This window comes from Microcaecilia unicolor, chromosome 5 (genome assembly GCF_901765095.1).
Source record: "Microcaecilia unicolor chromosome 5, aMicUni1.1, whole genome shotgun sequence".
NCBI lineage: Eukaryota > Metazoa > Chordata > Amphibia > Gymnophiona > Siphonopidae > Microcaecilia > Microcaecilia unicolor.
Window position 1 is genome coordinate 169065230 of NC_044035.1, and position 26165 is coordinate 169091394.

At 45.8% G+C, this 26165-nt stretch overlaps 1 protein-coding gene across 1 annotated transcript in view; it reads left to right on the top strand.

Annotated features, from left to right (window-relative positions):
* The window catches only part of MMP15 (matrix metallopeptidase 15), a 107197-nt gene that overhangs the window by 71450 nt on the left and 9582 nt on the right, over positions 1-26165 (top strand). Inside the window, exons 5-8 of the mRNA XM_030203584.1 lie at positions 15221-15382; positions 17896-18137; positions 20555-20693; positions 22688-22838. Coding sequence (XP_030059444.1) covers positions 15221-15382; positions 17896-18137; positions 20555-20693; positions 22688-22838 — 694 coding nt within the window. The remainder of the gene's footprint in view (positions 1-15220; positions 15383-17895; positions 18138-20554; positions 20694-22687; positions 22839-26165) is intronic.

The following is a 26165-nucleotide window of genomic DNA, read 5'->3' on the forward strand; positions in this document are numbered from 1 at the left end:
GCAGGGAGATCTTTAGTATTTGGCTGTTCGCCCTCTCCATCAACCTCTTCCTCCATGCTTTCTACCTGCCCAGGGAACTCTGTACCCTTGCAAACACCCTGAGTTGGCAGTTGGACCCTCACAAATGGTCCCTTAACCCCAGCATTGCCATAAAACTGTTCTGGTGATGGGGCATGCTCTCCCTAGGCCTCCGCTCCTGAGAAGGCTCTCCTTTTTTCCTTTGCCCTGAGACCCAGATGATGCTCAGGGCCTGCACTAACAAAACCCAAGGTTTCTTGTTAACTGACAGAAAAGCGATATAAGAAAGAAAAGACACTTTCCTTCCAAAACTGGGGCCTTAAATAATCTAAGAGACCTATCTAACTCTTCACCTGGGCATATCCAGGGCAATTTTACCCCTGCAAAGGCATAAAAGACAATCTTCACTGTTAGCTACAGGGCTGTTATAGACATCTGAATCACAGTGAATAATGTGGAGTGGAAAAGAATTTGAGAAGGAAGTTTGATATTAAACATATTTACATACTAAAATAATGATCAGTGGTTTGGAAGGGAGGGAACTAATTTTAACTTGAAGTTTTGCAGTTTCATACTTACAGAGAAACCTTTTCTAAGGAGTCCTTAAGAGCCCAGGCCTAACACTACCAAAACTGAGGCAATACTGTACTTTTCACCTGCCCTCCCGCCCTACCAGCACCACCACGCCTTTTCAGCTGTCCTCATAGACCAGCGAGAGCGTGCAACTTGACCTTATCGATGGCTCTTTCTGCTGTTCTTTTAATGCCATGCCTTTGTTCCCAGCTGTTGCTGCCTAGTTACCAGCGTTCAGAGGAAATATTTCTGCTCTGTATGGATCCTTTATTCTAGTCCTGCGTGCTTCGCCTATGCCAGTTCCCAGGGAATAATCAGGAATGTGCCTTTATTAGTAACTCAACTTCATGAAATTCCTCCCCACTCCTTTGGTTCATGGTATGAGCCCTGTCTGTATAGTTAAGACCTTGCACTCCCCTCATCCTGAGTCAGTGCAGACAGGCCTATTGGTAGATTTTGCACCAACAAGGAATCCTTCACTACCTTGTCCTTAAGGCTAACTTGTTATGGGTTACTGAAGAATGCTGGACGTGCCTTTCCCTGGAGGATTACCAGAAAGCATTTGAGTGGGAGACTGGGATGTGACATGCACATGAATCCTTTAAATGCTGATGTCCATGCCTGCATCATGCAGGGAACATCCTTTCAGTATTCTTTAGGAAGTGAGGGTCTGTTTTTTTTTCTGTTGAAGCCGCATTCTGGCCTTGATCATATTTGGTAGAGGCCCCTGGGGACAGAATTCAGCATGAATCTGCATTGCTTATGGTTAATATTTTGTGCTCCTAACTGCAACAGTAATTATGAGGACTGTTGTTTATGCCTGAGATGTCTTGTCTGTGCCTGTATGTTTGGTCACTTGTCTGGCTGTCTCTGTATGTATGTTTTGTGATACTGCTCTATGTATGATTGAGATAGTGTTGAATGATAAGCGTAGCTTTTTTTCATTTCTATCTACAATTGGCATTTCTTTTTGTTTTTTTTTTGTTTTTATTGTAAACGGCTTTAATTTGCCTGCTACGAAAGCAGTATGTCAAACTCAATAAATGATAAACGATCAATGAAATGCTACCGTGAATTAATATATAGTCGCCACTTCAGGAAAACTGTATCCGTTACCAGTTAACGAGGGCCCAGGGGGTAGATCATAGGTAGATGATAGATCGCCACCTGAATATGGGTGGTGGGGTATTAAGAGCTCAACAGCCTCCTCCAGTGCTCAGAAAAAAAGTTCCAAATATCTATTTAACTTTTCCAGTAAATACAGAAGCGGGTGCTGAAAAATTTCACCCACTCACAAATGTGCATGCCACATTATTATAGTTACTTATTTTTTAATTTTTTATATACCACCTGCAAGCCTGAAAGCTATCAAAATGGTGTGCATTCAGGTACAGAAGGTACCTGAATGGTCTACTTTGCCTGTGGATGCTGAAGCTTAATAATAATTTTAATTATTATTGAGCCTATTTTCAAAAGGAATTAGTTGGATAATGGCAGCTGTTATCTGGATAATCCCCTTAGCCAGGGCTAACCGTGGGTTTAACAGCAGTGCTACAGTCTGAGAGCTCTGGGATTGATTCTCAAGCCCAGTTTCTGCTCTTCAAGTCTCCACAGGGAATGCTATAGAGGCAGTGTCCACAAACCCAAAGGCGAGCGAGTTTTGACTTTGCTCAACAGTAACTAGTAGACGTGGAATGCTCTTGGATTACAGAAAGAGCCATGATCTGTGACTCCCAGCCAAGGACTGTCATTCTGGGCAAGCCATGGAGAAATTAACAACAATAGAGGAAACATCTTGGCTAGTTTCAGAAGGAGGCTTATGGTTCTGTATCCCAGGAAGAGAACTGAAAGTTCAAAGCAACAGGAGAAAACTGCTGTGCAAACCTCTGTCAGAAATCAGAAATCCACATCAGGGTTGGATGACCTGACAGTACATATCTACTGTTTAAAGCAGCATGAATCCTCAACTGTCAAAAGCACATGACTGTTATTACCCTTCAATCATATGTAGGTAAATGGAAGCATGGGGAGCTTAGAGTACATGCTCAAGGTCCCATAGAGTGTCAGTAGTAGGGTGGCTTGAGATTGTGTCCCAGTATGTCTTCAACCCGGTGGATTAGTGATTTGATCTCTAGAGCACACCTCTGCTGGATGCAGGGGCATGCAGTTAATCCAGCAGATGGATTGATCAGTGCCTCCTGTTGCTGTTTCATGGAGCAGATTGCTATGAGACTACAACTGTACGAAAGCAGAGGAGTTCCAATGAATCGAGAGGCAGAGATTAATGAAGATTAATGAAGCGTTTAAAAAGGGGAAAGGGGGGATGGGATTTGATATACTTCCTTTTTGTGGTTACAGTTAAAGCGGTTTATATGTTTTATATAGGGTTACCATATGGCTCCAGAAAAAGGAGGACAGATTGAGCCAGTCTGGGTTTTATTTCCATTGCCTGATTGATGTGAAAGTACTGCCTAAAATTAATGATCAGTGGTTAACACCCCTCTTTGGTGAGTTACATAAGAACATATGAATAGTCATACTGGGTCAGACCAATGGTCCATCTAGCCCAGTATCCTGCTTCCAACAGTGGCTAATCCAGGTAGTACCTGACAAATCCAAATAGTAGCAACATGCTACTAATCCCGGTGCAAGCAGTGTCTTCCCCCATGTCCATCTCAATAGCAGACTATGGACTTTTCCTACAGGAACCTGTCCAAACCTTTTTTATACCCAGATACACTAATCGCCATTACCACATCCTTTGGCAGTGAGTTCCAGAGCTTAACTATTCTTTGAGTGAAAAATATTTCATCCTATTTGTTTTAAAAGTATTTCCATGTAATTTCATTGAGAGTCTCCTGGTCTTTATACTTTATGAAAGAGTGAAAAATTGATTAGCTTTTACCCATTCTACTCCACTCAGGATTTTGTAGACCTCAATGTTATCCCCCTCAGCTGTCTCTCTTTTCCAAGCTGAAGAGGCCTAACCTCTTTAGGCTTTCCTCATATAGGAGGAGTTTATCATTTTGGTCACTCTGCTTTGAACCTTTTCTAATTCTAGTATATCTTTTTTGAGATACAGCGACCAGAATTGAATTCAATGCTCAAGGTGAGGTTGCACCATGGAGCAATACAGGGATGGTCTTATTTTCCATCCCTTTCCTAATAATTCCTAGCATTCTGTTTGCTTTTTTGCACGCCAACACTGCACACTGGGCAGATTTCAGCATATTGTCTACAATGACACCTAGATCTTTTTCTTGAGTACTGAATCCTAAGGTGGACCCCAGCATCAGGTAACTTTGATTCGGATTATTCTTAACAATATGCTTCACATTGCATTTGTCCACATTAAATTTCATCTGCCTTTTGAATGCCCAGTCTTTCAGTTTCCTAAAGTTGTCCTGCAATTTTTCACAATCCGCATGTGTTTTGACAACTTTGAATAGTTTTGTGTTGTCTGTAAACGGAATCACCTCACTCGTTCCGATTTTTAGATCATTTATAAATATGTTAAATAGCACCGGTCCCAGTACAGATCCCTGTAGCAATCAAATTCACCCTTAATTGAGGAAAATGGCCATTTATCTTTACTGGGATAATCAGACGCTTTCCAACAACTGAAACTCCTGATGCGGGCCTAACAGCCGAAACACAACGTTTGTGTCGAGTTTGGTTTCATTGGTCAAGCATCCCACTTCCTCTTCTACATTTATCTTTACCTTCTGCTTTCTGTCCAATAACCAATTCATAATCCACAAAAGGACATTGCATTTGTTAGGCAACAGTATCCGGTTAAGAATTTGTTATTAATTTTGACATTAATTGAAACATAACACAGAATACTCCATCCCTCCTGGTGAGTTTCAACATGGAGAAAGCTTCCAATAGGGTCATTTGGGAGTTTCTGTTTGAGGTGTTGAGTAGCTTTGGATTTAGGGGCCTCTTTGTGGAGGTGGTAAAGGGCTTATATCATGGACCCCAGGCCGTAGTTTTGGTGATTGGACAGCTGTTCTGAGACCACCTTATTGCAAAGTAGAACGAGGCAGGGATGCCCTCTATTCCTGCTACTGTTTATTTTAAATTTGAACTAGTGTGCAGGGGATTTACCTAAATCTGAATATTCATGGAATAGATCTGGAAAGAAGGTATTTAAGGTATTTGGCGATGATCTTTTAGTACATCTATCTTTAATACCTCTAAAAAGAGGTAAAAAAAAAGAGTAAAACCTTTCTTTCCAAGGGCCATCTTTCGCAACCTGGCACAATCAATGGTACTAAGTCACCTGGACTATTGCAACACACTCTACGCTGGCTGCAAAGAACAGACTATCAAGAAACTTCAAACAGCCCAGAACACCGCAGCCAGACTCATATTTGGAAAAACAAAATATGAAAGTGCAAAACCCCTAAGAGAGAAATTACATTGGCTCCCAGTTAAAGAACGTAGCACATTCAAGATCTGCACGGTTGTTCACAAAATCATTTACGGAGATGCCCCGACCTACATGCTAGACCTAGTGGACCTGCCACCCAGAAATGCTAAAAGATCTGCCCGCACATTTCTTAATCTACACTTCGCCAGCTGTAAAGGATTAAAATATAGACTAACACATGCGTCCAGCTTTTCCTATATCAGCACACAGCTGTGGAATGCATTACCAATCAACTTGAGATCAATTAACGACATAACTAACTTGCATAGCTCTGAAATCCTATCTCTTCAACAAGGCCTACCACGAGAACCCATAGCTCAACCGTAACATATCGGCACTCCACCCTATTCGGAATGTCGTCTTTCTATAACTGTTTGCCTAGTTCTTTTTTGTTATCCTTGACCTCTATGTAACACCAATTGTATCTTTTACCTGGAATGGTGATGCCATAACAGGTCTTTGTAAGCCACATTGAGCCTGCAAATAGGTGGGAAAATGTGGGATACAAGTGCAATAAAGAAATAAATAATACCATCTGATGGAAGAGTGTGCTTGATGTGGATCCTTTGCAGGTTTGAAGTTAAATCTGAGTAAATTGGGGCAGTGTGGAAGGCTTCATTTCTGCTGGTGTTGGCAAGAGATTACTTTTAAATATTTAGCTATAAATTTATCAGTTAACCTCACAAATTTATACAGATAAAACATAGTCACTGTTGGAGACATTAAAGTGTACAATATGTAGCTAGGGCTCTCTCCCCCTTTCCCTTAGTAGGCGAATTAGTCTAATTAAAATGACAGTATTTCCACATTGGCTTTGTTATGCAGATGGAGCCTCTGTACCTGCTAGAAGGATGTGAGGGAGATCAACAAAATGCTTAGTAATTTTTGCTGAGGTGGGGTGAGGATGAGCTAAGATAGACTTGAAAAGACTACATTTTATTTATTTTTTGTTACATTTGTACCCCGCGCTTTCCCACTCATGGCAGGCTCAATGCGGCTTACATGGGGCAATGGAGGGTTAGGTGACTTGCCCAGAGTCACAAGGAGCTGCCTGTGCCTGAAGTGGGATTCAAACTCAGTTCCTCAGTTCCCCAGGACCAAAGTCCACCACCCTAACCACTAGGCCACTCCTCCACTCCCACTAACATGGAGGTTGGACCTGTGGGGGACTTGGTCTGCCTGATTTTAGCAGATACTGTCTGGCTTTCAGGCTCATTTTCAAAGAGATGGACGTCCAAAAAGTGACATAAATTGGCATTTGGACGTCCATCTCACAGAAACGTCCAAATTGGAATAATCAAAACCACATTGTGGTCATCTTTCTCAGAAGTCCATCGGAAGGACGTCCAAATCTCAAGGGTGGGCTTGTTCAAGGCGGGACTTGGGCCTTCCTAAGATTTGGACGTCTTTGAGCCATAATGGAACAAAGCAAAAACGTCCAGCACTAGAACTTGGACGTTTTGAGCTAGACCTGTTATTCTTACGAATAAGGCACAAAAAGGTGCCCTAAATGACCAGATAACCACTGGAGGGAATCAGGGATGACCTTTCCTTACTCCCCTAGTGGTCACTCACCCTCTCCCACCCCCAAAAATTGTGTTGAAGAACATTACTTTCCAGCCTCAGATGTCATACTCCGGTCCATGACAGCAGCATGCAGGTCTCTTTAGACAGGTGAACCTAGGCCCATACCCCCACTACCTGTTACACTTGTGCAGGAAACTGTGAGCCCTCCAAAACCCACTGTACCCACATATAGCTACCTCCTTCACCTGTAAGGGCTATGGTAGTGGTGTACAGTTGGGGGTAGTGGGTTTTGGGGGGCTCAGCACACAAGGTAAGGGGGGAGCTGTGTACCTGGGAGCATTTTATTAAGTCCACTGTAGTGCCCCCTAGGGTGCCCGATTGCTGTCCTGGCATGTCAGGGGGACCAGTCTACTAAAAATGCTGGCTCTTCCCACGTCCCAATGGTTTGACTTCAGACGTTTTGGACTTGGACATCGTTTTTTTGAAAATGGCCAAAAATCAAAGATGTCCAAATCACGGGACATCCATGGAATTTTTGAACAGAAAAGATGGACGTCCATCTTTTTCTAAAATGACCTTCTTCCCGCTTTGGAATTTGGACGTCTTTGTAAAACGTCCAAATTCTGACTTAGAGTATCTTTCGAAAATGCCCCTCCATGTCTCTTCAAACATATGAAGAACTGAATGCATATCCTATATAATAATTCTCACCACCAGCGTTCTAGTGTGGGACCTCCTTGAGTCCGTGGCTCCTGGAGTTGCTGAGCTAGGCTCCGTAGCCAGGATGATGTCACTAACAGCTGGTTCCCTACTCCTCTCCCCGCCTGGGAATCAGCTGTCAGTGCACTGCTCCCTGCCACTTCGGAGCAAGTGACAGGGAGTGGCGCATCAAAAAACTACAAGCGTGGCACCACAGAACCCCCCCCCCCCGGCGCCACCCGCAGATGCCAGTAGTAACGCTGTCCGAACGCTACTGCATCTCCTGTTGAGAAGCAGCGGCCGCTACAAAAAGAAAAGAAGCGATAAATGTTTTTAAACCCAGCCCAAATCATTCGCAAATGCCCGAGTCTTGCAACACAATCTCTGCAGCCGCTCCTCCTCTCGCCTCCATGTGAGGGAGTATAGGGAGTTGGGCGAGAAAAGCTTGAGGGATTTGTCCAATTTTGTATATGCGAGTGGAGTGCTGAAATCTGCAGAAGCCTTTAAAAAATGAGTTTGGATTGGGGTGAGTAAATTCTCTGTCGTATTTATAGATTCATCTCTTTATCACCTCACTAGACCAAAACCTTTTGCAGGAGGGGATAGTGTGAGAACTGAGGGATTGGAAAAGTCAGAGCAGGTGTGGATTTCAGGGATACATAGAGTGCTTTGGGAGCTAGAGGATAATGAATGGCAGGACATAGTATCAAGGAAGCAGGAGGATGATTTAAGCCTGGGGGGGTTGCCGCATTGGGAAGGTTCCACTGATGGTGGCAACATCAAACTGTAGGGAAATGCAGTTTCCATATCATCATGCTGATCAATCCATAGACTGGTGGGTTGTGCCCATCTACCAGCAGGTGGAGATAGAGAGCAATCCTTTTGCCTCCCTATATGTGGTCATGTGCTGCCGGAAACTCCTCAGTATGTTCTCTATCTCAGCAGGTGGTGGTCACACACAGCAGCAGCTCTGGCTAGGTCTCCAAGTCTAATTCTTAGGTTTTGTTGAGTACCTGGGGTTGAGGGCTCTTCTTGAGCATGTGCAAACCTGGTGGTGCCAGGTTCCTCCTTTTCTCCCCCCTGCCGCTGGCTCCGTTAAAAAAAAAATAATTTTTGGACGTCCTTTAAGGGCGTTTATTTCAACGTTTATATCAGCGTTTATTGCAGCTGCTCACTGGGACACCAGTTCGTTAGAGCTCGGAGCGAGAAGCAGGTAATTTTACCTTTTTATAGCGGGCAGGGAGTTCCCCGTTCAGTCTCCACGTGGCTTATGGCGTCGGAGGGCGAGGGTGCGATGATTCGCTCCCCGGACCGCGTGTGTGCGTCTAGCGGGGATGTGGGGGTTTCAAAACCTGAATCGCCTTTGTTGGGCATCAGTTTGGAGTCCGGTCAGTGTCCCGGTTCTTCCTCCGGTGTGGCAGTTTTTCCCGCCATAAGCGCCCATCCCCCGCTGCTCGCCCACTCCATGTTGGCCGGCCACTCTGCTTGGACGGCTTCTTCTTGGGCCGCCCTCGAGCTGGGAGACGTTAATGCTATGGTCGCCCTTGATTCGGGCGATGGCAAGAAAGCGGCGAAAGTTAAGCGCCGTTCTTCCCGCGCGGCTCCTCGGAGTTTCGCGCCGGACACCATTTTGGATGCGCAGCATGTTTCTCCCTCGCTCTTGCGAGCGCCGGTTGAGGGTGCATCTAGGGCCGTGGCCCAGGTGGCAGAAGTGCACAGTCTAGGGGTTTTTTCCCCTGAGTTCATTTTGCTGCTGCATCAGGCTTTTCTTATGATAAACGCTGCCCCGGCTCCCCCCTCTGATCAAGGGGCTGAGGCCTCCGGAAGCAAACACCCTCGGGTGGACTTCCCGGCCCTAGAGGACTCGGTCTCCTCTGATGTAGATGAGGGCAGAGTATCTGAGTTCTCCCAACGGTCCTTTGGGGATTCCTTGGAGGAGACGGATTCCCGCTCGTATGGAGCGGATGACCCCTCTGCAGCACGGATCTTTCGCTCAGAGGATTTGCCCAACCTGTTAGTGCAGGCCATGAGCATTTTGAAGAGTTCCTCTCCGGAGGACGTCTCTCCCTCAGCCTCTGTTGGCTCTGCCATTATGCGGGGGACTAAGCGCCCGCCTAGAACCTTCCACGTGCATGAAGCCATGCACACCTTGATTTCGGCTCAATGGGATTTCCCAGAAGCGAGCCTTAAAGTGGCTAGGGCTATGTCCCGCCTCTATCCTCTGCCTGAAGTTGAACGGGAGGCCTTTCTTGGGCCTACCGTGGATTCTTTAATCACTGCGGTGACTAAGAAAACGGCGTTGCCGGTGGAAGGTGGCACGGCCCTAAAGGACGCCCAAGACAGGAGTTTGGAGGCGGCTTTAAAGTCGTCCTTCGAGGCGGCTGCTTTAAGTTTACAGGCCTCAATTTGTGGCTCCTATGTGGCCAGGGCGTGCCTGACGCTTGCGCAGCAGGCTTCCCCCTCGGATCCTTCCTTGAGGGCTGATTGGCCAGCCCTGGAATCGGGCTTGGCCTACTTGGCAGGCTGGCTGTATGATGTCTTGAGAGCCTCGGCTAAAGATATGGCTCAGACAGTCTCTGCATGGCGGTGGCTTTGGCTGAAGCATTGGTCTGCTGACCACGCCTCTAAGTCTCGCCTGGCTAAGTTGCCTTTTAAAGGCAAGCTGCTCTTTGGGGTCGAGCTGGACAAGATTGTGACCGATCTCGGCACGTCTAAGGGCAAGAGGTTACCGGAGGTCAGGGCTCGGGCCATTGGTGCCCGCCCCGGTTCCTCCAAAGGACGGTTTCAGGAAGCCCATTGGTACTGCCCGGGCAAGTCGAGCTCCTCTGCCCCCTCGTCCATCAAAAGGAATTTCTCCCCCAAGCAGCATTCCTTTTGCAGAGACCGCCGTCCCGGAGGTGCCTCCTCCGGTCCTCCCCCAGGGTCTCGTACCCAATGACGGGGCGCTGGTCCATGGCACAGAGCAGATTGGAGGACGCCTATCCTCGTTTCTGGGCGAGTGGACCAGGGTAACTTCAGACGCTTGAGTGCTGGAAGTCATCAGAGACGGCTACAAGCTAGAGTTCTGCCGACCCTTAAGAATCGGGCTTGTGCACTCTCCCTGCAAGTCTCCGGTCAAGCTGTGGCAGTGCAGCAGACTTTGGACAATCTGATCCGCCTGGGTGCGGTCGTTCCGGTGCCAGAAGTTCACCCTGGCAAAGGACGTTACTCCATTTACTTTGTGGTACCTAAGAAAGGAGGTTTTATCCGGCCTATCCTCGACCTCAAAGGGGTCAATCGGGCCTTGGAAGTTCGGCACTTCCAGATGGAGACTCTCCGCTCTGTTATAGCGGTAGTGCAGGCAGGGGAGTTCCTGGCATCCTTGGACATCAAGGAAGCTTACTTGCATATTCCCATCTGGCCTCCTCATCAACGCTTTCCGCGTTTTGCAGTTCTGAGGACACTCCCAGCTCAGAGCCCTCCCTTTCGGGTTGGCTACTGCTCCGTGGACCTTCTCCAAGTTATGGTGGTCATCGCGGCCTTCCTACGCAAGAAAGGAGTACAAGTCCATCCTTATCTGGACGACTGGTTGATCCGAGCCCCCTCTTATGCAGAGTGCGGCAGAGCTTCAGACCGGGTGATTGCTCTTTTGAGCTCCCTGAGGTGGATCATCAACTGGGAGAAAAGCCAGCTGCGCCCGACTCAGTCCCTGGAGTATCTGGGAGTTTGATTCGACCCCCAAGTGGGCAGAGTGTTCCTGCCAGACAATCGGATTGTCAAGCTTCAGGCTCAGGTGGACAAGTTCCTAGCAGCCTCTTCTCTTCGGGCTCGGGACTATGGGCAGCTGTTGGGCTCTATGACGGCCACGATGGAAGTAGTGCCCTGGGTCAGGGCCCATATGAGACCTATACAGCTCTCTCTGCTGCAGCGATGGACTCCAGCTTCGGAGGATTACGCTGTGCGCCTTCCCTTGGATCCAGCGGTGCGCAAGGCGCTGAGCTGGTGGCTGAGGCCAGACAAGCCGTCCGCAGGAATGCCTCATGGTACCCCGGAGTGGGTTTTCGTCACGGCGGACGCCTCTTTGTGGGGCTGGGGAGCCCACTGCTTGGGAAGGACAGCGCAGGGGCTCTGATCCCCTGCAGAGGCAGAGTGGTCTATCAACCTCCCGGAACTCAGAGCCATTCGGTTGGCGCCTTTGGAGTTTCTCCCGGGCCTGGCGCTGAAGCCAGTACGGGTCCTGTCGGACAGTGCCACGGCTGTGGCCTATGTCAAACACCGGGGAGGTACCAGGAGCGCCCCTCTAGCCAAGGAGGCCATGAAGCTATACCTGTGGGCGGAAGCAAACCTGGAACAGCTGTCAGCGGCCCACATTGCGGGAGTCATGAATATTGCTCAGGCGTTCTTGGACATCACGAAGCGCTGGGGCCAGCCGAGCCTAGATTTGATGGCGTCTTCAGCGAATTGCCAAGTGCCGCGCTTTTTCAGCAGAGGACGAGACCCTCGATCTCTGGGAGTAGATGCTCTTCTCCCACAGTGGCCGACACAGGAGCTCCTCTTTGTGTTCCCGCCTTGGCCCATGTTGGGCAGGGTGCTAGGCCGGGTGGCAAAGCATCCGGGCCGGATAATCCTGGAGAGTCCGGATTGTCCCAGACGTCCCTGGTATGCGGACTTGATCAGGCTTTCAGTGGACGAACCTCTGCAGATGCCAGCGGAGCGGGGCCTGTTGCATCAGGGTCCCGTGGTGATGGAGGATCCCTCCCCCTTTGGTCTTACGGCCTGGCTATTGAGCGGCAGCGTCGGAGCAAGCAGAGCTTCTCAGACAAGGTCATCGCCACTATGCTGAGAGCAAGGAAGCGCTCTACTTCTACTGATTACGCCAGGGTTTGGCGTACCTTTGCATCGTGGTGTGAGGCAGGCTCACTTTCTCCCTTCACTGCTCCAATTTCATCAGTGTTGGCGTTCCTACAAGAAGGTCTGGAAAAGGCCTGTCGCTCAGTTCCCTTAAGGTCCAGGTAGCGGCTCTTGCTTGCTTCAGGGGTCACCTGAAGGGTGTTTCCCGGGCATTGCAGCCAGATATGGTGCGCTTTCTCAAGAGAGTTATTCACCTGCGCCCTCCTCTGCACGCAGTGGTACCTGCGTGGAATCTCAATCTGGTGCTAAGAGCCTTGCAGAAGCCACCTTGTGAACCCTTGTCGAGGGCATCTCTGAAAGAATTGACGTTGAAAGCAGTCTTTTGGTGGCTATCACTTCAGCCAGAAGAGTTTCCGAGCTCCAGGCGCTATCATGTCGAGAGCCCTTTCTGCAGTTCACTGAGGCAGGAGTGTCTGTTCACACAGTGCCTTCCTTCCTGCCCAAGATTGGTCCTCGTTTCCATGTGAATCAGCAGCTCTGTCTACCCTCCTTTCGTAGGGAGGACTACCCAGAGGAGTACTCTGCTCTCAAATATTTAGATGTGAGACGAGTCATCATCAGATACTTGGAAGTGACCAATGATTCAGGAAGTAGGATCATCTGTTTGTGCTGTTCGCAGGTCCTCGTAAGGGTCTGCAGGCTGCCAAGCCTACAGTGGCACGATGGGTCAAGGAACCCATTGCAGCGGCTTATGTGGCCGCAGGGAAGGTGCCGCCTATCCAGCTGAAGGCTCACTCCACTAGAGCACAGGCGGCCTTGATGGCAGAGGCCGAGTCCGTCTCCTTGGAAGAGATTTGTAGGGCGGCAACTTGGGCATCGGCTCATACCTTCTCCAGACATTACCGCTTGACTGTGGCTGCTCGGGTGGAGGCCCGGTTTGGAGCCTCAGTGTTGCGGTCAGGGATTTCTGTGTCCCGCCCTGGGTGAGTACTGCTTCGGTACATCCCACCAGTCTATAGATTGATCAGCATGATGATATGGAAGGAAAATTATGTATCATACCTGATAATTTTCTTTCCATTAATCATAGCTGATCAATCCATAGCCCCTCCCAGATATCTGTACTGTTTATATTCTGGTTGCATTTCAGGTTCAAGTTTAGTCTTCAGTTCCTGTTCAGGAGGACTTCGTGTTCAAGTTTTTTCAATTGGATTCTTCAGGAGTTGAGACGATTTTGTGCTACAGTGAGCTGCTGCATTCCTCTCCCCTCCGTTTTACGGGGCTGGATTGAGACCTAAATTCTGCCGGCGCTCCCTCCCGCTTCGTGCGGCTGTAGGGCAGCTTTGTACCCCTCCCGCTTCGGCGGTGTTAGGGTCAGTCAGCTCCTCCCGCGGTTGCAGTTGCAGGATAAGCCAGATCCCCCCGTATCGGCGGGTGTGGTGTCCCTCCCCCGCTCCGCGGGGATGAGCTGGACGGATTCCCCTCCCCCACTTGTGTGGGGATGAGCTGGGTTGATTCCCCTCCCCCGTTTCGGCGGTGGTGAGCTGGGCAGAGTGTCCCCTTTGTGGGTGTAATTCTCTAAGTGCTGAGTCCTGCGGATGGAGCTTTGATATCGACATACTGAGGAGTTTCCGGCAGCACATGACCACATATAGGGAGGCAAAAGGATTGCTCTCTATCTCCACCTGCTGGTAGATGGACACAACCACCAGTCTATGGATTGATCAGCTATGATTAATGGAAAGAAAATGATCAGGTATGATACATAATTTTACCTTAAATTCTTGATTAGGGCTTATATTTGAGAGTAGGAACCTTCCATGTGAATGTGTAGGATCCAGTTTATGTCTTAAATGCATCACAGGCATGGAGCCTTAGACCATCAATTCTGGGAGTGCCTGGTTATTCAGAAATCCTGAAGGTAGGTAACCACGTACCTGGAGCAGGTTCTAGGGTAAGGAGACATGGTGTTGGGTTGCCCAAACCCCCAACGGTAAAGGGATGAGGTGCTGTCATTTTTTGGAAAAGTGAGTTTAGTGGCTAAAAAAGAAATACTGAAAGTTTAGCACTCTAGAAAGGCACCCACCTGTTGGTAGTGGAGGAATAAATTTAAATGTTTCTGGAGCAACAGAGTGCCAAGCTGTCACTAGAGAGAAAGCAGCACCTTTTTGTAGATCTGGTGAGATTATAACTACCGTGCTGGGCAGATGGAAGTTAAGTATACCTAGGCACTTCACTTGTTTCTCAGTTTATTTTTAATCTAGAAAGATTGTCCCATCATATACTGGACTGGCAGTAAAGTTCATTGCAGAGAAACGAAACAAAAAATGTCTTTTTTTCCCATTTCCCACAAATCAGCCAGAATGGACTTACTCCCTTCTGCCACTTCAGGGCAGCATGGTACTCAACACCTTTTAGAAGTCAGGTGTGCCCCAACTAAAGAGTAGAGGGGGGAGATGAGAATGGTGGATTGATCGAAAATGGGATAAGATTACAAGATTTGAAAGATTGATGGAATAGACCCTGGGGAGCAGGGAAGGGAATTCACAGTCTTGGGATGAATGTTGTTGTTATGGTCCTGATGAGGTGAAGCAGGGCTTTTTTGAGGGGGTACTTGAGGGAACTGAGTACCGGCACCTTTTCCATTGTCTGCTAAAATTGACCCATGGTCCCCAAGTTTTAATGAAAGATTCCAGGCTCTACACACCAATTCTGCCTTGTCATAGATTCTGTGACTGGTTGCAGGGGGCCTGGCCATTGTGGGGTGGGTCTCTCAGTGATCACCCATCTCTGAAGGGTGGCCTAGCATTTGAGTACCGGCACCTTTTTCGCTAGAAAAAACGCACTGAGGTGAAGAATATATGCATCACAGGCATATGTTAGTTGAAAGTTTGGTTGAACTAGAGGAGAGATGGGTGGGGGAGGGGGGATAATCATTGAAAATTTAAGCCAAATACATAAGAATGTTTCTAATCTGGACTGAATTGTAATATGATGGCAAAGTTGATCTGGTCCCTGGACAAAATGGTTGTGTTCATTGGATTAATAAATGCTCTAAACAGAAAGTCTGGAGAGAGCTGTTGGCATGGAGCCAGGGGGTTCACTGACCTATGTATAACTTTCTGCTCCTTGCTGCAGGGAACCATCTCTTCCTGGTGGCAGTTCATGAACTGGGACATTCTCTAGGTTTGGAGCACTCCAACAACCCCTCAGCCATCATGGCACCATTTTACCAGTGGATGGACACTGACAACTTCATGCTGCCAGAAGATGACCTCAGAGGCATCCAGCAGTTGTATGGTGAGTGGCATGCATACTCTGAACAGCAGAAATTGGTAACTCTGTGCCATGTATCCTTCAACAGTTAAGTGTACCCAGAAGCTCAGCCTTACTGGCATTTACAGCATATAAGGTTCTGAGCCATGTGTGTGAGTATATAGTTAAGCCCATCTAAGTCATTCATGCAATGCCATGAACTGCCTGCTCGTTCATACTAAATATATAAGGTTTCTGATTATCGGTTAGAAACAGTAAGCCCCAGGAGGCACCTCTCCAACCTGAAATTTGGAATTATCGGATATAATCAACAAAACACTATAATCTTCCATCGTTTGCCCTTTCCTAGTGCTTGGCCCCAGGACGGCTGATGCCTTCTGGCACTGCATGACTCTTGGCAGTCTGAGCTTGCACTCCTGCATTGATATCTCAGCCTGTCTCAGGAGACCAGTGCAGGACAACATGCTCAGATTCATTGAGACCCACTAGGCATTGGCTGTTTCAGGGTCGGTGATGGGAGAGAATGTGAACGGCAGAGGATAGTGGGGGGGGGGGGGGGGGAGTAGGCTGACAGGTTTGGGAGAACTGCTTAGCCAGTTGAAGAAAACTAGCTACTAGAGGGTGGGTTTGGCTGTGACTGGTTTGGGGAAACAGGCTGGTTGGGGAGCTGGTAGAGGTGGTCTAGCAGGCTGAAGGAGATGTCTGGCAGGTTGAGTTGGAGAGGAACAGGGGCATATGGGGCTCTTCACAGCTGATCTCCCTCTGATATTGCTAAACTATGGGGCTCATAGTGGCCTAGTCTGGTCACAGAGAATGGACATTTCTGCTGTTTCTGTACTCATGAGAACAGCCCTGAAGTGTGGGAATCATAGATGTTCACATCCAGCCATGCAGTTCACAGTACAAATCAAAATTATTAGGGTTAGAATGAGAGGGTACAGACATCGGGTAAAGTTGTGTTGCATGTTACACGGGAGATTTAATAAAATCCAAGAGAATAGTAGAATTTAATTAAACTTAATCTAGGGAGGAACATAAGGTGGGGGAAGGGGAAATGAAAGACTATTGACAGGACTGTGCAGGGATAATCTCGCTGCGAGGGGTGGCAAAGAAAGAAAGGAGAGATTATTATGATCATTGAGGAGCAGAGGTAAATGCTTTGGTGAAAAAGTGAACTTTAAGAATGGCTTTAAATCTTAAGAGTGAAAGGTCAGTTTGTAAGTAAATTGGGATATTGTTTCATAAGTGTGGGTGAAACAACTGAGAATGATGTGGTTCTCGCAAGATATGAGCGTGATTGGAGAAATGAGAGTACAACTAGATGTTGTTGGGAGGAACATGAAGTACATATTGGAGAATAAGGTGTAAGAAGAGTGGGAAACCAGAGTGAAGAATTTGGAAAGTGGTTACAATAATCTTAGAGAATTTGGTATTGGATGGGTAACCAATGTTCTTCCTGAAGAAGAGGGTAAACACTATCAAACTTGTTCACACTGTGTATCAATTTAACAGCTGTATTTTGAACTAATTGTAGTCTGCGTAGTTGGTATGATGGTGGGCTATGAAGAAGGGAGTTGCAGTAATCAAGGCATGAAATTATCAGAGACTGAATAAGGAGGCAGAGTGAGGAGTTATCAAAAAGAGATTTTGCAAGACGTATTTGATGGAGCACAAAGAATGATTTCTTGACGGCGCGGAGGTGTGGGATTTAGGTCTATTGGCAGCAGAAGCAGCTAAGGGTCTTGTAAATTTACCAAAAATTATATCCAAGAACCATAAAATAAAAACATGGATAAATGCTAGATTGTAGCACCTTCAAGGAACCCCTAATTAGCTAGATGATAAATGCTGGAGATAGTGATTTTTGGATTTAGCCCACACCTTTTCATTAATAGCTCAGAATGAGTTATATTAATGTACAGCAGGTATTTTCCTGTTCCCAGAGGGCTTACAATCTAGAGTTGATGCAGAAAGCTTCTGCAGGTAGAAGGGCACCATTAAAAAGAGGTATGTACTTAAGTTACCAGTCGCACAACACAGAAATGGGTTCAGTGCAGAAGTTAGCTTGCACAGTAGACATTGGCACACAGTGTATGTTAACTAGGCTATTAGCCATTCCATTCCGATACAGAGAAATAAACAGTTAATTTTAAGGAAAGCATAATGTGAGAATTTTACCTTCAGCTCTGAGGCAGCATAGAATGGTGACCTAGCCCTTCTGTGTTGTGGAAGAAAAGCTAATAAGGCCCCCCCCCACACACACACACACCTTTGCAGGATCCGCAGACCATTGATTCTTGTTATGACTGTTCTTTCCTGTTGGTTAATAGCATTTCTTTCTGTCTTTGATTTTGTAATTATTTGTACATCACTTTAATTTACATGTTAAAACAAAATGCTTGCTTACAGCATCAGAGAGCCTCCCCCACCCCCATGGTAAGCCAGCAGCAGACTAAATGGGCCAGACAGTTATCAGTTGAGATGGGGAGTCCTTTCAAGGGCCTCCCTCTCAAACCTTTCTCTTCTGTTTTCTGCAGGGTCTCCTGATGACCAGGATCAGACCACCTTGCCGCTCCCTACAGTAAGCCCAAAGAGACCAGACAAACCAGAACACAAGCCCCCCAAACCGCCTCCTGGTGGAAGACCAGACAGACCCCCCAAACCAGGCAGTCCAGAGCGGCCCCGAGCCACTGATCGACCGGAGCAGTATGGCCCCAACATCTGTGATGGTGACTTTGATACAGTCGCCATGCTGCGTGGGGAGATGTTTGTCTTCAAGGTAAGAGAAAAACAATAATCGGAAAAAGACCAGAGCCTAAGGCAAGTATTTCCCAATCTTTTCAAACCCAAGGCACACCTACATGAACAAAAGTATAGTATTGCACACCAATCTCCATTAGGCCGGCAGTGCAGACATGGAAAGGACTCGTGTTCAAAAGAAGATGTAGGGAAGCCCTGTGAAAGCCCCAGTAGCCTTTCTCCCAAATTTTCATATAGAGAAGGGGCAGACATGCACATAAACCCATTACAGTGGAATAACTCCATCTGTGTACAACAGTGATTCTAACCTAGTGTGTTCTTATGCCACTGATGTGTCACCAAACATTTGGCATAGACACAAAACTGCTTTTCGTAACTATTATGTTTGCCTACAGGTTGGGGAGTGTTCAGAGCCAGATACTTGAAATCCCTAAAACTGGTCTCTGTTTCTGCCTTCTCTCTGCTCCCAATGACCTCTACTGCTGCCAGCTCCAATTGAAAATGTAGGTCTGCTCTTCCCCATGCCAGCAATCAACTCCACTGCATCCTGCATTAGCCTGGGCTAGAAATGCTGCTATCACCACTGCCAATCTGGCTCATTAGTAAGGGTTCTGCAATTTCTGGCTGCAGAATAAGAGGAAATGTGGGAAAGAGGAACCCAAACCATAGTTACGTGATGCAAGGTTCCACATTAGGAGTCACCGCCCAGGAAAAGGATCTAGGTGTCATCGTTGATATGTTGAAACCCTCTTCTCAATGTGCAGCGGTGGCTAAGAAAGCAAATAGAATGTTAGGAATTATTAGGAAAAGAATGGAAAACAAAATTGAGGCTGTTATAATGCCTTTGTATCGCTCCATGGTGCGACCACACCTCGCATACTGTGTGCTGTTCTGGTCACCGCATCTCATAAAAGATATAGTGGAATTAGAAAAGGTACAGAGAAGGGTGACAAAAATTACAAAGGGGTGGGATGACTTCCCCATGAGGAAAGGCTAAAGCAGCTAGGGCTCTTCAGCTTGGAGAAGAGACAGCTGAGGGGAGATGTGATAGAAGTTTATAAAATACTGTGTGGAGTGAAACAGGTAGATGTGAATCGCTTGTTTACTCTTTCCAAAAGTATTAGGACTAGGTGGCATTCCGAAGAGGCTACTATGTAGTAAATTTAAAATTAATTCGAGAAAATATTTCTTCACTCAGTGAGTAATTAAACTCTGACTCGTTGCCAGAGAATGTGTAAAAGTAGTTAGCTTACAGAGTTTAAAAAAGGTTTGTATAATTTCCTAAAAGAAAAGTCCATAAGCCATTCTTAAGATGGACTTGGGAAAATCCACTGCATATTCTGGGATTAGCAGCATAAAATCTGTTTTGTTGTTCTGGGATCTTGCCCGGTACTTGTAACCTGGGTTGGGCCCCTGCTGGAAACAGAATACTGGTCTTGATGGACCATTGGTCTGACCCAGTATGGTTATTCTTATGTTCTTATGTTTCCCGTCCCCCACGCAGTCGTCATCCCTGTACACTCAAAGTAAACAAACCTATGAGCTGCTGCATCCACATTGTCGTTCTTTATTGTTGGTAGCATTTTTATTTAATCTCACTTACATTTTCAAACCTGCCAGCTTGTGCAGCATACAGATGTACACAGAGGAAGTATAATAACAGAATAACTTTTCATAGATAGAGTAGTAATTTGTTATAAATCGTAATCAGTGTGTCATTTGGAGGGGCTGGTTATAGGGACATCCTAGCGCATGTTATATTCGTGCAGAGATTTTTTTTGTCTCCTGTTAAGGGGCCACTGAAACAGACATCATGTTATGAGAATCAGATGCTCAACATTCAGAGTTTCTATCTGTCTATCTATTTACTTATTTATGACATTGATATCCTACATTAAACATGAATTAGGTTGAAACCTGGGAGCATTTAAAATCTTTTGTTGTGCCTAGATCAAAAGAGAAAGATGGTTTGTGGGAACTTGCTCCTTTTGTTTTGTGGAATGCAGTGGTTTATTATAAAAATGCACTTAGTATTGTTTATTATTACTATTTACTACTGGTTGATATACAGCAGAAGTTAACCAAGTTGACTAAATGCTTTCTAATATAATTTTTAGCAGCATTTTCTCAGTTATTACCCTTACCCCAAATGTGAACACAAAATACAGAGTTTATAAGTGCTGTTTCTACCTGCTGCAATAATTTTTAAGCTGTTTTAGTGATATTCAATTTTTATTTCATGATATTTATATCTAGATATGGAACACTTTCAAATAAATTAAAAAGCTGTCAGATAAATACAAAAAATAAGAGTCTTTTGTCCTCTAGCTTTTAAGGCACTGCCTATCCAACTGGAACAACGTTTGACTTTTTACAGATGGGCCATGCATAGGCAGTCCCCTATTTCTAATCATCTTTTTGCTTTTGTTTTCATAGGGTCTCTGGTTCTGGAGAGTGCGTCATAACCGGGTACTAGATAACTACCCTATGCCAATTGGGCATTTCTGGAGGGGTCTTCCTGGGAACATTGATGCTGCCTATGAAAGGCATGATGGGAAATTTGTTTTCTTCAAAGGTAAAGACAAACATTTCAATCTGGTTGTTCTTAATTATCTTTTTCCTCTGGATACAGTGAATGTATGTGTCTCTTATCCATCTGCTGGTTCTGTCCATTGATTCTGCTCACCACCGGGTGAAGCCTGTTACTTTCAGAATCTGCAAGATTTTTGTAATTTTCAAAGTTTTAGTTTAAAAAATGTGAATATTCAGTTGTATAACAAGGCCCAGGGCCAGCCCTCCCATTGAGCGGCCATGTGTTTTGCACATGGCCCTGCTTTTCAGCCCCTACTGAGGTCCCATAATGAGTCTCTGCACATGGCTCCACATCCCTGTCAGGCCACCTTGATGAGACCATGTAGAACCCAGGTTCAGTTCCTCTTCCAGAGTTCTCCAAATTATCTCACTCCTTTCCACTCCACCTCACATTTCTCCATCTCCATTGTTCTCTCTCCACGGTATTTTGCCATACCTCTTCACCTTTCTCTCCTCTCTCCACCTTTTCTCCCAGATCCTTCCTCTGTCCTTGGCTTCTTTTTATGATATCTATTCCCCCTCCTTCTCCATTTTCCTTCTGTTTCTACCAGCTCCCCCCTTTTTATCTCTTTCTTTGCCCTCTTTCTTTTCATCTTTCTTGCTCCATTAGGGTCATGGGGGAAGGAAAAGACAACTTTTCAAATTAAGTGGGGTTGTTAAAACACAAATTATCTCTCTATGGACACAGTAAAAGGGTCTGCCAATATTGGGAGTGCTCTAACACCAATAACCAAGTAACCAGGGATGAAAAGGATCCACCCTGTGGTATAGCTTCAGAAACCATTGAACCCAGCACTGGCAGGAGAAGGAACATGCACTGTGGGACAGCACTGAATGGTAGCATGCTTCAAGCCCCCCACAGCTGCCTTTCTCCTCCTCTAGTTCACCTTCTGTTTAGAGGAAACAAATGTAGGGAAGAATAAGGAGTAGCTGCAGGGACTTGGTGTGAGCTTTCTTCATGCTCCTTCTGTCTGCCCTGATTCCTCTCCCTGTAACCCCGGAGCTGGACCTGATTCTTTTTCCTCAGTGCCAGCACTGATCTTTTCCTATGCTGTTAGTGCATGGCCTCATCTGCTTTCCCTTGCCAGAAAGGTTAAAGAGGCAATTGCTTCAAGTCGTAAAGTGGGGGAATTCAGGTCCCAGAGGGACTATAGGGCCCATTCTTCTAGGGTTCTAAAACATCCTGTGCTGATTATAGAGCAGTCCATCCAGAGGAGATTTTCACCACACATCTACTGCAGGTTGGATGTCCAAGCTAGAGTGTAGATGTTATCTGAGAATGGCATTTTAAAGCCAGTCTTGGCTTCCTCTTACCTGGTCTAGAATGGATATGTCCCTTGTATTTGGACTATCTGATAGGACCATAAGGAAGGAGAAATATTATCCTAAATGATGATTTCTTTTCCTTGAATCATGCCAAATTGGTCCAATCCAGAATCCACCTGGATATAAGCTCAGCAGGCTGCTAAGGTAGATTCAGGATAGTCACCTGTACCATGAACTCACAATCCTGCTTAGCCCATTTAGTATGCAATGAAGATTGGGGTTACATACACCCATCTGAACTAGTAAATGGTGAAAGAGGGAAAGGGTGCAGTGATAAGCCGTTCTGACTAATTCAGTTTCCCTCACGTTGAGAGGAAATTTGTTTTGATGTGTTCTTATGCACTGACATAGACATGTAAAGTTCTATACTGCACTAGGGTATGTGAGGGTGGTAATATTAACAAAGCAGTTTGTTCTCTTTCTCCATCTGCTGGTAGGGGAAAATAAACGTGCATTTAGGACTTAAGGAAAATAAATTATCAGAAGATTAAATTTCTCCTTTTTCATGTTATGCATATATCTTGTTTAGAAAAATCATCTTTAAACATAAGTGTCCCTGGTTTTTTTTTTATGGAAGATGTCAGTCTTGTTGGCCATATTCAGTGTATTTGAACTGTTTTCCTTTTCACACTTTGTGTTTACTTTTACCAGGTGAAAAGTACTGGTTATTTCGTGAGGCCAACCTGGAGCCTGGGTATCCGCAGTACCTCACCCGCTATGGCTTCGGTATTCCCTACGATAGGATTGATACTGCCATTTGGTGGGAACCCACTGGCCACACCTTCTTTTTCCGAGGTGACAGGTGAGAACACATACAGGTAGTGGACCCCGACTTCTCTTGATGGAATGTGTGAGTGTGGGTAAAAACAATGGCCTCTATTTTAAAAGAATTTTCATGTGTAAATAGCAGCGCTTACTTGTCTAGATACAAAAAGTGATAATTGCATGTGGTGACCCACACCATGCAGAGATTTCAAAGGGGCATAATTTGAGTAGGGCAAAAATCTATACATGTATTCCCCATTTTACAAAAGGAATACTTAACCGTGGGGGAAAATACTCCCATCTGGCTTTACATCAGCTTAGAGCTACTCCTAGAAATTTAAAAAGTGCTTGTTTCAACCAGAGTTTTACACAGTGTACTAAGGGGAGTCATTTTCCTTAGCCTCCTATTTATGCCCCCCCTCCAAAATAAGCCAAATTGAAATTGCAGCCTCACTACTTAATTGGCGGCAATAACACGTGCAGATTTGTAAAATGTCCAGCCAGATATGCACTCCTGCAGGTAATTTAGAAAAGGGGGTATATAGAGAGACTGTCGGGAGCAGCTTCTTCCCCTGAGGGATGAATGAGAGTGAGTGTAGACACAAGGCAGGTCTGCCAGGTCTCCAGCCTCGTGTTCCTGCCAATGAAGAATGAACTCTCACTTGTGGAAGACTGCCAGCTGAGTTCTGAGAGAAAAAAAGCTCTGAGCAGCTGTGAGGAAAGGCAGGCAGAAACCCTTTGTGTGTGTTGTGATATTGGGCCCCATGCCAGGGAGCATGACTGACCAGCAGGAAGCAGTGGAAGTAGCAGCCTTCCCATGATATTTTCAGCACTTCATGGACTACCACCTGAATGGAACATCAAGTGGCAGTATGCCAAGGCCGTAGGGAGGCTGATCTGGCATCTTTCCCTTCTGCATTGCAATGTTTGCATCTATAGTAATGACCCAGAACAGGTCCTTTACCTGCCTCACTGTTGGGATACTACTTTAGAACAGCTGCCCTCAAATAGCAGGAGGGGAGGGCTGGCAGGCAGAGCAGAAAGTATGCTGGTTACAGGGAAAGGGGGAGGGTGAGAAAATGAAGAAAGAGGCAGCATTGGAGGGAGATAGACTGGAGATGGAACATAAAATAATGTGTCTGAGAAGCAACATAGTTCAAAAAAGAAAAAACCCTATATAAGGGGAAACAAAATTCAAACTGTCAAAAATAAAGCTCAATCACTAAATTACATTATCAAGGGGGAGAAATTCACACTGTTAGCAACTGCTTCTACAATCCAGTATGTTCAATCAAATCCCCCCCGCCCCCCCCCCCCCCCTCCCCCCCCCCCCCCCCCCCCCCCCCCCCCCCCCCCCAAAAAAAAAAATAAAATTAATTCCTGTATTTGAATAATAATAGTGAACTGGGATAAATTTCAGAGGGTGAGACATAATTATGAAAATGCCATATTCTGGCCATTTCATTCTCTCACCATTCATAGGTCTTACTATCTTTGTGTTGCAAATATGTCATGTATCCATTGACAAAAAATGTGTGTCTACATGTTAAAGGAAACATGAATTCTCACCCTAAAACTTATATTAATGAGTCCACATGATAACGTGCATCTCTCTCAAAATCATTCAAAATATGTCAAATGCTGCAGGTTCATCAGCCACCTCCTATTATTTGGCAATTGCCTTGTCATTTAGAATTTTGCTCATGTAACAGTTTTCTACCATCCTTAACGTTTCCTGAAAATTTTGCCTGTCTTGCTCTGAGTTTTATGTGATATTAGTATCGATTAGTAGCTGGGTCTGTCTGTCAGGCTGAAAGTACAGTGATATTCATAAGTCCTCAGTAGAAACACCAGCATTCATGTGGCTAAGTCTCTGTGGCAGGTTTATGGGTGGGGCATGGGATTGAAAGGCTAGATCTTCAGGTGCAGCCATGGTAATATTGGTAGATATTTAGATTGAAATGCAATGATAGAATCAAACTAGCAGCTGGGTCTGGCTGACTGGCTACAAGTCCAGTAATAGCCTGAGGTCCTAGCAGAAATGCAGATCTGACATACCCAAGTCCATCCAGCAGGCTCTATGCTCTTTGTGTTGACTGAGTCGGTGCAACAGATGATGGTGATAGTGTACTGAAAGACTGCGTGGTACCAGGAATTGAGATATTTGAGCATCAGTCTTACTGTTGGTAGTTATTTAGACTATTCAGATAGTTGTAAATCTTTTGTAGTTTAGAGACCTGGGAATGGAGGGGTGCTGGGGTGTACTAAATAGACAAGCTTGAAAGCTCATCATCTACCCGACAAGCTGAAGTATGGAGGAGAAAGATAGTAAAACCTGTCTTGGACGAGGCGTGAAATCCTGCACATGGTCAAATTTTATGGCTGGCAATTGGGATACAGCCTTAGAAGCTTGGGCAGGATGGGCCAGTCAATCTTTTTGTGCTGTAGTCCACCATGTTACATTTATGTAAATTTGTGAGTCCCCTGGGGCACTCTGTAAAGATGGAGTGCATAAGAATAGCCATGCCTGGTCAGACCAATGGTCCATGTAACCTAGTATCCTTCTGCCAACAGTTGCCTCTTCAGGTCACAAGTATAAATGAAATGGAAAAAAAGGTTACTGTGGATGGTTTTTTGGCTCCAGTTTTCTCTTTCTCCATTTGGATTTCCAACTCAGTTAGAGCCATGGTGCCATGAGCCTTCATTCACAGCCACTTGGTAATATGTCGCTTATTTTATAACCCCTGGCCAATATTTCTTAGTCTGGTCATTGCAGTAATAGCCTTCAGTTGGGAGCCATGCACTAGGACTCCTTCTGAAACCTTACAGTCATGATCCCTGAATCTGGCCACAGTTATCCACCTATTATATGAGTAAATGTTTAGAATAATTGCATTTACACACAAAATTCTGCCTAAATGCTATTCTGAAATACAACTTAATTTACATAGAGGGTCTTTTACAAAGGCACGCTAGTGTTTTAGCGTGTGCTAATGGATTAGCACACGCTAAACACTACACAACACCATAGGAGTATATGGGCGCATCTAACATTTAGCGCTTGCTTATTTTTAGTGCACGCTAGAAACGCTAGCACACCTTTGCAAAAGGATCCAATAGTGAGTCAACTCAAGGAAGTTACATGGAAATACTTTTAAAACAAATAGGAGGAAATATTTTGTTCACTCAAGGAATAGTTAAGCTCTGGAACTCCTTTGCCAGAGGATGTGGTAACAGCGGTTAGTGTATCTGGATTTAAAAAAGGTTTGGACAAGTTCCTGGAGGAAAAGTCATAGTCTGCTATTGAGACAGACATAGGGAAAAAACAGCTTGCCCTGGGATTGGTAGCATGGAATGTTGCCAC